Raw genomic sequence first — 12,157 nt, 5'->3', positions numbered from 1 at the left:
AGCTATTGGACAGCGTAAATTCCATATTAAATAACCGTGCTTGCTTGGTTCTGTAATTTCTCTAAGAAGGAATATACTAGCCCCCTTCTATTTTGGGTTCTAGAAATGCTGTGTTACCACAGCACTAGATAGGCCGTCAAGAGAAGTCCGGGGAAAGATATTTCACTTCAGAGAAGTAATACACGAATTTCACAGCGAAGGCGACGTCTCCCAAGAAGCAAACTTCAAACTTCTCGTCTTCATTCTTCTTCTTCTTCTTCGACTCACTCAAGAATCTAAAAAATTCACGAGTGTTCTAGGTACTGGAGAGAAATACCGATGAAGGGAGGGGGAGAAGGGGGAGAGGGAGGGAGAGAGGGAAGAGGGGAAGGGGAAGGGAGAGAGGGGAAGGGGAAGGGAGAGAGGGGAAGGGGAAGGGGGAAGGGAGAGAGGGGAAGGGGGAAGGGAGAGAGGGGAAGGGGGAAGGGAGAGAGGGGAAGGGGGAAGGGAGAGAGGGGAAGGGGGAAGGGAGAGAGGGGAAGGGGAAGGGGGAAGGGAGAGAGGGGAAGGGGAGAGGGGAAGGGAGAGAGGGGAAGGGAGAGAGGGGAAGGGGGAGGAGGGAGGGGGGAAGGGAGGGAGGAGGGAGGAAGGGGGAAGGGGGAGAGGGGAAGGGGGAAGGGAGAGAGGGGAAGGGGGAAGGGAGAGAGGGGAAGGGGGAAGGGAGAGAGGGGAAGGGGGAAGGGAGAGAGGGGAAGGGGGAAGGGAGAGAGGGGAAGGGGGAAGGGAGAGAGGGGAAGGGGGAAGGGAGAGAGGGGAAGGGAGAGAGGGGAAAGGGGAAGGGAGAGAGGGGAGAGGGAAGGGGGAAGAAGGGAGGGGGAGGGAGGGGGAAGAAGGGAGGGGGAGGGAGGGAGAAGGGGAAGGGGAGGAGAGAGAAGGGAAGGAGAGAGAAGGGGAGGAGAGAGAAGGGGAGGAGGGAGAAGGATAGGAGGGAGGAGGGAGAAGGATAGGAGGGAGGAGGGAGAAGGATAGGAGGGAGGAGGGAGAAGGATAGGAGGGAGGAGGGAGAAGGATAGGAGGGAGGAGGGAGAAGGATAGGAGGGAGGAGGGAGAAGGATAGGAGGGAGGAGGGAGAAGGATAGGAGGGAGGAGGGAGAAGGATAGGAGGGAGGAGGGAGAAGGATAGGAGGGAGGAGGGAGAAGGATAGGAGGGAGGAGGGAGAAGGATAGGAGGGAGGAGGGAGGAGGGAGAAGGATAGGAGGGAGGAGGGAGAAGGATAGGAGGGAGGAGGGAGAAGGATAGGAGGGAGGAGGGAGAAGGATAGGAGGGAGGAGGGAGAAGGATAGGAGGGAGAAGGGGGAGAGGGGCAAGGTGAGGGCTGTGACTTCGGAGACACTTGTGTTCATTTGAACACAAGTGTGTGTGTGTGTATTCACTTTCACTTTCACTTTCACTTGGTCTTTGGATCACGTGTTGGACTCGTGATCGATAGCTATTTCCCTCCTGGAATGGAGGGGGGATGGAGGGAGGGAGGGAGGGGGAGAGAGGGGGGAGGGGGAGAGAGGCTGTCACATCATAGCTTACCATAACCTTTCCTGCAAAATCAACATTCTTAAGTTATGGTAAGCTATGATGTGACAGCTTTATTCACCCATGTCAGCGTGGAGGGGGCCCTAATTGCAGCCAAGGAAGCAATCGGCAGCATGGATGACCAGGATTTACCGGTGGGTAAAAATGATTTACTTAAATTAATCTCTCTATGTGTCAAGTTCGGACCCTTCATGTTCAACAATGAAGAATATTGTCAGATACGTGGCTTGGCAATGGGAAGTCCACTAAGTGCAGTCCTAGCTTCGTTATACATGGAAGTCTTAGAAAGGGATCATTACATGAAGATAATCGGGAGAGGGACACATTGGTTTAGGTATGTAGATGACATTCTAGTCATTGCTCCAGAGAAGACCAATTTCTCTAAATTACTCAATAGGCTGAACTCAGTGGACTCGGACATTCAGTTCACAGTGGAACACGAGGTAGACAAAAAGCTACCTTTCTTAGACATACTAATCAGGAGAAAGGACAATGGCACGGTGAGTTTTTCGGTCCACAGAAAGACAACTAACAAAAATGACCTTATTCACTACTTCTCGGCACACAGCGAGAGAACCAAGAGAGGAGTAATAATTGGATTTTTTCTTGGGGCATTCCGGGTATGCAGTGAGGAGCATATTGATAGAGAGGTCAAATATATTTTTAAAGTCTTCACAGATCTCAGGTACCCGGAAGGATTGTTACACAGCTTGAGAAAAATAGCACTCAGAACATTGGATAAAAAGAATGAGGTTAAGGAAGATAAGGAAGGTGACTTCATTGTGGTTCCCAGTTCCAAACACACGGAAGAATTAGGACACCTACTACGCAACACAGGATTGAAGATTGCCAGCTCATCCAGCATGAAAATTGGCGAAATAGTGAGAGGTAAGGAGAGAAAAGACAACATCACTAATAGCGTGGTATACAAAATACCATGTAGCAGCTGTGAACTGAGCTACTTTGGAGAAACTGGGAGAGGTCTACGCACGCGAACATACGAACACAAGAACGACCTAAAAGCCCACCGCACTTCCAACGCATTGGTGGTTCATGTGGACCAGCTTGGACACCTTCCCAACTGGAGCGGGGTAGATTTTACAACAGGGGTTAGAAAAGAAAAAGAGGAAACTAGTTGAGGCAGCATATATAGCATCTCAGCCTTGCCTTAATCATAGGGACGGATTCATCAAACTGTCTCAAGTGTCCGGACGACTCATCCGCAGGGAGATGAGGAAACAAGCGGACTCGAGTGGCGTGGGTTAGCAGGAACGCGGACATGAACGCGTGTATATGCATGTTGATTTTATGCTTATGTACTCATACTCTGAAGAAGTCCTGTTAAGGACGAAACGTCAATAAATTTACACTCCAACATTACTCAGTGTTTATCTCACCACCCTTCCACTCATATATATATATATATATATATATATATATATATATATACATACACACACACACACACACACATATATATATATATATATATTATATATACTGTATATACACACACCTTACACCGGGGATTATCATTAAATTTTGGGATAAAATTAAAGAAAAAACACGGATTTAAATCTGGAATTTCCATAGTATTTTGGGATAGAACTTAAGAAAAAACAGATTTAAATCTGGGATTTTCGTAGCATTTTGGGATAAAACTAAAGAAAAAACACGGGGATTTAAATCTGGGATTTTCATAACAGTTTTGGATAAAAGTAAAGAAAAACACGAGGATTTAAATCTGGGATTTTCATAACAGTTTTGGATAAAGTAAACCACTGGGAATTTAAAAACAAAAGATTACTACGAAATTTGACATAAATCCTGGGACACTCGTGTAAGTATTAAAACACACATACACACACACACACAAACCGCTAAATATGCAAAAGCAATGTACATGCAGGTAGCATTTCCATCTCATTTGTACTAAATGTACAAAGTATTTGTACTAATCGTTGCTCGTTAATCTATATCGCATAATATTACTGAGTTAGTATAGTGTCAATAATATTCCTGTTTAGGGGCCCATGTTTTGAGGGTCCTTTTATTATTATTATTTAATTATTATTATTTATTATTTAATTATTATTTATTATTATTAAATACCATTGCTAAGTAATCTAAATCGCATAATATATTTGAGTTAGTATATTGTGTCAATAATATTCCTGTTTAGGGGCCCATGTTTTATCATTATTAATATTATTGATAATCCACTGTTATTTCTCTTCTAGGCAATGTCACAAGTGATTAACATTACTTATTATATATGTATATATATATATATATATATATATATATATATACTTTTTTTCAAAGCAGGAGTGACGTTATATTTTTTTCCTTTGGGGGAGGGGGGGGGAACAAGGAGGCGTCTCAATGCGACATTAGCACACTGGGGGAACGACAACAACCATGCCACACTCACTAAAGTATAGGGGGAAAGGGAAATGGGGGGGGGGAGAGGTCTAGTTCCCCCCATCGCCCCAACACTTAAACGTACAGACAAAGACTCGAACCCGTGGGCATAGACCGTAACCGTGTATGTGTGTATGTATATATATATATATATATATATATATATATATATATATTCATATGTGTAATAAAACCAAGGACTCTGTCCCTTGAAAATGTCTTGAATAGACGAAAACGTTCGGTCACCTTTCATTTTATTTTCCAAGTGGTTTTATTACACATTTTGTGAATCACGTGTTTTTGTGATTTATTTGCATATATGCATATATATATGCAAAGTAGATCACTTGGAAAAAGAAACTAACGAATCAGAGCGCTTTCGTATATTACACCTTCAGTAATATACGAAAGCGCTCTGCTTTGTTATTTTTTTCCAAGTGGTCTACTTTGCATAAGTGAACACATGTACCCGTGTTACTAGTATATCATATATATATATATATAAATATATATATATATATACATATATTACATATATATATATGCTTATTAGTTTGTTTACATTGTTACGTTACGGCTATCCCTTCAAAAGAGGGAAAAATGCTTTTCGGTCTATGTATTTATATTTCCACATTAGGTTGTATAGGTCCTGCGTGCACACGAACTTTTGTCTAAGTCTGTACGAAGGGAAGAACCTGAAGGCGGGTAGGGGGTGGGGGGTTGGCTACCTCATTTCGGGGGGCGCTCCGCCCCTGCGCCGGCCGCGCCCGCCAGCCGCCACCTTCTCCGTGTGAACAGTCCCGGCGGCTTCCACTCACCTGCTGAAGAAAAAAAAAAGAGAATGTCAGGCAAGAGGGAATACCGAAGTGTAATAGTAATAATATTAATAGTGGTAATACTAGTAACAGTGGTATAGTAGTAATATTGGTAATAGTGGTAATATTAGTAATAGTGATATTCCTAGCGAGTGGTAATACTAGTAATAGTGTTAACACTAGTAATAGTGATAATACTAGTAATGGTAATACCAGTGATAGTGATACTAGTAATAGTCGTAACAGTGGTAATACTAATAATAGTTGTTGTACTAGTAAGTGGTAATACTAGTAATAGAGGTAATATTAGTAATAGATGACACCACTGCCATCCCTTCATGACGTGGACAGAAGCGCCGGTAACTATAGTCCAAAATAACTACAAAACTTTAGAGGGAAGTAATTTTCGCGTTATTGCCTCATTTCCCTTTAGGAAAAAAATATAAAACAATTATAATTTAATAAAACAAAAATAATAATAAATAAATAAAATTCACTTGTCGAAATACCTGGTTCCCCCCCATACAATTTTAATTACCTGAAAGAATCCCCCCAAAAGGATAGTTCCCCCTCCTTTCCTTCCACTCCACCCCGACCATCCATTTTAACTATTCACATTCGGACGGGAAAGCTCCCATCCACCCACCCATCCGCAATCCCTCCCAAGCTCTGCTGTCAATGTGTTAATCGTCCATCTCAACTCAGCTGACAGATCCAATGAAATACAGATATCCTTCATGAAAATCATCGCAGCTCAACAACACTCTACATTCCTATTTCTCTCTCTCTCTCTCTCTCTCTTTCTTTCTCTCTCCCGTACTCTCAAAACCCTTAGCTACTTATCACGAAAAAGCAAATTCTGAAATCGACTAACCTCAATAACTATACCTGTGAAAGGTGTCTATATGTATATATATGTATATATATACATATATATTAATATATATATATATATATATATATATATATACATATATATTAATATATATATATATATATATATATATATATATATGTGTGTGTGTGTGTGTGTGTGTGTGTGTTAACTAGCTCTACCACTAGGACTCGAACCCTTGGCTATACCACTGTTTACCACAACGCAAGGACGCTACCATTGTACTATACAGGACGTTTACAAAAGGAATGTTCCGGAACTTGTCCTAACCATTCCCCGACATCAACTCTCACGTCGCATTATTACTATCATTATCTATTTATATATTTATTCTTATTCTTTTTCCATTGATGCACAGTGAAGAAGAGGTACGCGGAAGACAAACAACGAGGTACTTGCGGCTTTGAGGACTTGTCTGGTTCCACGAAAGGTCACATTATTGATGTTCTGCGGCCACATGGCGCCACGTCACGCTAAGACGCGTACTGCACGACGTGACGCAATGTGGAGACACACTAGGCATTTCTCACTAGCATGCTATTTGCTACTTGGTTTGAGTACAAACGACTACAATCACGATTCTTTTCTTCAAATTTTCAAATGTCAAATTACTCTTGCGTCATCTAGTTGGAAGCTGAATGACGAACTAAGAGAAGTTAAACCTAGAATACGAATGTTAAGAATATTGTAATCTAAGTAGCAAATAGCATGCTAGCCTAATGTGTCGCCACTTTTCATGTCACCACGACTGTAACGTCTATGGGGTTACAAATACTACTACTACTACTACAACTACTACTAGTATAAAAAAAACTACTACTACTAGTAGTAGAAGTAGTAATGGTAACAGTGACGGTACCAGTAGTGGTAAGAAATAATGTACCCTCACTACTACTACTACAGTACTACTACTATTAGCTATAGTAATTATGCATACCGTATTATGCATAATTAATGACAGAAATGGAAGCATGCAGTAACAAATATGATAATCAGCGATTTTTTTCCCCAACATTATTATTATTACTATGGTTGTTGTTAGTCCTATCAGATAAATATGAATTGCCGCCATTATTATTGTTACTATCATTATCATCGCAGTAATAATAATAATAATAATAATAATAATAATAAAACTATCATCATTGTTATTGTTACTACTACTACTACTACTACTACCTTCCCCCCACCCCAATTCGGGTCTCCGCCGTGCGGGTTCCCAGCTTTCAGTCTCTTGATGACAAAGAGCCCGTTTCCTAGATGACGCTGTCTTCAAGGTCAATTGCTATTTTAACGTGACCGCTTATGGGCGATCTTCCCGTGCCCGTCAACCATATTCTGTTGCCCATTTCTACACCATTTATGGCCACGCATGTGCGCGCGGCGAAATTCGGTGACAAACCAGATGGCAATATGGTCTCCTCGAAGCGATTTTTTTTTTTCTCTTCGGATTCTTTAAGAAATTTTGGATTCTTTAAGAAATTTCGGATTCTTTAAGAAATGTTGGATTCCGGTGAAAGGATGAACATAAGACATATGACACTAAGTCTAAGTGGTCAATCGGAGGGACTAAGGAGGAAGAGGAAGAGGTGGAGGAGTAGTTGCATGGAGTTACATGGATAAACGAGCAGCAAGAGATCTATTGGTCCTTACAAGGCTGTTTTGGTACTTAACCTATTATTAATACTTTTTTATCTACCTAGAAGTAAAAAACATAGTCGGGGAATTTGTATCTAAATAAATGTCGAGACGTCTTTTGGAGAAGCAAGAGGAGAAGGCGAAGGAGGGAGAGGAGGAGGGAGAGGAGGGTTAGGGGGAGGGGACGGGAAGAGGAAACTCAAAAAGAGGAAAAAGCTCGGTGAAGACGGAGACGGGGGATGTGTCCTCCATGATTTACGACACAATTTCAAGACAATTGCTGACACGACGGCGACGAATCGCCCCAATATGGCACGCAACAATGCCGCTGGCGCCGGCGCGCGGGCGAGGACCTGCCGCGCCCAAAGGTACTCGTTAAACTCTTCAATATAGGAGCTCATCTTATGGAGCTCTGTTGACCCCCTGGGAACTATTGTCTCCTCTCTCTCTCTCTCTCTCTCTCGTGTGTGTGTGTGTGTGTGTGTGTGTGTGTGTGTGTGTGTGTGTGTGTGTGTGTGTGTGTGTGTGTGTGTGTGTGTGTGTGTGTGTGTGTGTGTGTGTGTGTGTGTGTGTGTGTGTATGTGTGATGCACCATGGTCCTGGATCACGTGTTGGACTTGTCATCAACAGCTATTTCCCTCCGGGAACATATCTGACATCAATAACCAGCGCTTCTATCCCTAGTTTGGTTAGGTTAGGTTACAGTAAGTTTGGTAAGGTTAGGATACGTTGGGATATGTTAGATTAGGTAGGGTAGGGTAGGTTAGGTTAGGTTAGGTTACGATATATTAAGTTTGCTAAGGTTTGGATACGTTAGGATTGGTTAAGTAAGTTAGGTTAGAATAGGCTAGGTTAGGTTACGATCTATTAGGTTAAGTTATGATATTTTAAGTTTGGTTAGGATAGGTTAGGTTAGGTTAGGTTAGGATATATTATGATAAGTTACAATAACCTGGAGTGAATATTTCATGAGGACCATATACGTTAACGTTATTCTCGAGATTGAAGATTTTTATGATGACGCAATACCAAAAATAAACAAACAAGATCACATACACGAAGCTCTAATCTGTATCACAATTAGGAAATAGACTAATTGGCAACGCTCCACGCCACCCAACCCAACCCCAGTATAACCAGTATTTAGAGAGAGAGAGAGAGAGAGAGAAACGGTACTGGTTACGATCGGGTGCAAAGTCTACTCTCTTAGATCGCTAACTTATGGACCGCTGTTTCTTCGCCACCTTTGCGTTCGTTTCGTCACTGAATAAAATCGTCGTACATCCGTTAAACCCTACTGGTGTTCAGTCTGGGGGTTCTCTCGGAAGCTCCTGGGGGCATCCAGGGACCCCCCCCCCCAAAAAAAAAATGTTTACTTTGATATTCGGCACCAGACGAGTTTACTAAGCGTTCAAATGTTTCATACACGCAAGCAACAGGGTGTTCACACAAGTATGCAAATTCCCTGGTGATTAGGGGGTAACCCGCAAGGGTGGCGCTGATTGAGACGGAAGGACTGATAAGACAGACAGGCAGACAGACAGACAGGGTACTCATGAAAACAGATAAGCACGCGCATAATCAGTAAATATATTGTAATACAATAACATACATTAAAGACGAAACCTTAAGGAGTTCGTATCAAAGATAAGTACTTCTGTGTTATTACGTCCTCAAACAGCCAGTGTTATAGAACCGTAACAACATATTATATATATATATATATATATATATTATATATATACATACACACACACACACACACACACATTATGCATATATAATTCGCAGCAAAAATCACATGGACATGCAATTCTAAATATGCTGAATACAATAAGAAATTTGATAAATTACAGACAGAGCGTTTTCGTCATATAAGACATCTTCAGGATACACAGTCAAGATCGTCTTCAGTCGAAACCGTTTAGTCTATATTTTATCTCTTTGTGGATAACTGTACCATTCGCCTCCCATCATATGTTCGAATCCCGCACTCCTCTCCGACGCCCTAACAGTCCCCAGAGCTCATGTACATAGGGCAGAGGTGACGGCTTCGGCCGCAGTTACTCAGCGCCTCCTGTGAATGAATGAATGACGAGAATGTTGACCACGAGGCAATATACAAATGCCAAGTGCCTCTTGTCGAGTACATGTCAACCTTGACCTCTGGCGAGGAATTCGTCCTCGACCTCCTCCTCCTCTTCCTCCTCAATCCTCTCTTTTGCCCCCACCACCTCCTCAATCTTCTCTTTTTACCTCCACCGTTAACTCTTTTTCCTCTCTTTTATCTCTACCTCCCCCGACCCTTTTTCCTCTTTTATCTCTACCTCCTCCGACTCTTTTTCCTCTCTTTTATCTCTACCTCCTCCGACTCTTTTTCCTCTCTTTTATCTCTACCTTCAACTCTTTTTCCTCTCTTTTATCTCTACCTCCCCCAACTCTTTTTCCTCTCTTTTATCTCTACCTCCCCAACCCTTTTTCCTCTTTTATCTCAACCTCCTCCGACTTTTTCCTCTCTTTTATCTCTACCTCATCCGACTCTTTTTCCTCTCTTTTATCTCTACTTCCTACAACTTTTTCCTCTCTTTTATCTCTACTTCCTACAACTCTTCTTCCTCTCTTTGATCTCTACCTCATTCAACTTTTTCCTCTTGTATTTCTACCTCCTACAACTCTTTTATTACTACTTCCACCACTATCTCCTCCTACTCTCTCCTACCTCTTCCTCCTCTCTTCCACCTCTACCTCCTCCTCCTCCTCCTCTCATCCACCTCTATTCCACCACCACCATTCCCTGCTTTGTTCTACCTCTACATCCTCATCTTCTCTTCCACCTCCATCTCCTCCTCTCTTCGACCTCTATCTCCACCACCACCACCACCATCTTCTCCTCCTTCTCTCTTTGACCTCTATCTCCTCCACCACCTCCTCCTCCTCCTCTCTTCAACCTCTATCTCCTCCTCCTCCTCTCTTCGACCTCTATCTCCACCATCACCATCACCACCTTCTCCTCCTCCTCCTCCTCTCTTCGACCTCTATCTCCACCACCACCTCCTCCTCCTCCTCCTCTGTTCCACCTGTTGAGACCTTGTTCCGTCTGTCGCCGGTCGATTCCATTCGGCTGAAAATCGACCTCAGGTCACAGAGGCCTCTCGCGTAATTATCCTCTTCAGAGCCGGCGCGTCGATCTTATTTTTCTTCCTCTTCAAAAAGACCACATTATTTTTCATCATAACGACTCTCAAACAGAAAAAATATATATATTTGATGAATAGTCCCCACGTGTGTGTGTGTGTGTGTGTGTGTGTGTGTGTGTGTGTGTGTGTGTGTGTGTGTGACTATGATTCACCATGGTTTTGAATCACGTGTTCGACTCGTGATCGACAGCTACTTCCCTCCCGGAACAGCTCAGAGCCTTTGTGTGTGTGTGTGTGTGTTTATATAACTGTAATAAACAAAATTACTTATAATCGTGGTGTACCGTCCGTGTACCTCCAATGGCCAAACATATGCTTGAGTTAATTTCTGTTCTCTGGCTCGGGGGGTCCCGTCTGTCTTTGTCGGACACCCTTCTCCCCCCACACGTATAACTGGAGAGACAGGAACCCACGAGCACAGTTCTTATCCTCTACACTACAAGTGGGGCAAACACACACACACACACACACACACACACGATATATTAATACTAGCCAATATTATAACTGAATTGAAGGCGAGATTTGATAAATGGAGAAAAATAGAACGGACCCCCCCCCCGAGCACAGCTCTAATCCTGCATACTACAAGGTAAATACAAACATACAAGTGTACGCGTGTGCGTGCACACATACACACACACAAACTACAGCGGTCCGGGTTCGAATCCCGCCCAGGGCTGAAACAATTCAATATCGCTGCGCTGCGGGTCGTTACTCCAACTCTCGTGGGCGGGGAGTTGGGTGTGTATGTGCGTGTAAGGTCACAGCATTACCCATAGATCGGTCATATATTAGCTCTCTTCCGGGAGGGAAATAGCTGTCGATCACGAGTTCAACACGATATCCAAGACCATGATGAATCACACACGTAATAACACGGAAGCTCTGAACTCTCTTACGGGAGGGAAATAGCTGTCGATCACGAGTCCAACACGTGATCCAACACCATGGTGAATCACACACACACACACAGACGCCCTTGAGCAGTACAAGGTTAAGCTCGCGCGCGCGCTAGCGTCTGGGGCTACCTGCGTTACAGGTCCTCGCACTTGGACGAGTGGTTCCCCTTGACCTTTTTGCGGCTGCAATTTCCGCTCCGCGAACAACTCCTCCTCCTCCTCCCGACACCCGTTGGCGCCGTGGATAGGGTCGTGGTCACATTACATCTAAGGGTCCGGGGTAGTCGCCCCTTAGTTCCTCTTTACCTTCTTTAGAGGTGGTATGGACATGAGATATGGATGAAGATTTTTGTCGATTAAATTATTCATTTATCTGTCAGAATGTCTGTCTGTCCTCTCTCTCTTTATATATATATATATATATATATATATATATATATATATATATATATATATATATATATATATATACACACACATTTTAATCAACCACAATGCACTTTAATTCTAGGCCATCAACATCGGGAGACCCGTGGAGGCCAACATGCAGAAATTGAAACGTGGTACGGCCAAGGACTCGAATCCTTCGAGTCCTTCCTTGGCCGTACACACATACACACACATTTATATAATGAGGTAGGGCGAGGAGCACACGCAAGGAGGCGCTGAGTATCTGTTGAAATGAACTTATCTGTGTATATAATAATTCTTTCTTTTCG

At 43.0% G+C, this 12,157-nt stretch overlaps 1 protein-coding gene across 9 annotated transcripts in view; it reads right to left on the bottom strand.

The window, feature by feature from the left end:
• The window catches only part of LOC143020802 (uncharacterized), a 244,563-nt gene that overhangs the window by 71,367 nt on the left and 161,039 nt on the right, over positions 1 to 12,157 (bottom strand). For 7 of the 9 annotated variants that reach the window (XM_076177567.1, XM_076177564.1, XM_076177570.1 and 4 more), the window contains one exon: positions 4,720 to 4,812. The exons of the other annotated variants lie outside the window; for them this stretch is intronic. In XM_076177567.1, coding sequence (XP_076033682.1) covers positions 4,720 to 4,812 — 93 coding nt within the window. The remainder of the gene's footprint in view (positions 1 to 4,719; positions 4,813 to 12,157) is intronic. 9 annotated transcript variants of the gene reach the window in all.

This window comes from Oratosquilla oratoria, chromosome 40, assembly GCF_046742065.1.
Source record: "Oratosquilla oratoria isolate Oo_2021 chromosome 40, ASM4674206v1, whole genome shotgun sequence".
NCBI lineage: Eukaryota > Metazoa > Arthropoda > Malacostraca > Stomatopoda > Squillidae > Oratosquilla > Oratosquilla oratoria.
The sequence above is the reverse complement of the archived record's forward strand: the minus strand, read 5'-3'. Positions and strand labels throughout refer to the sequence as shown.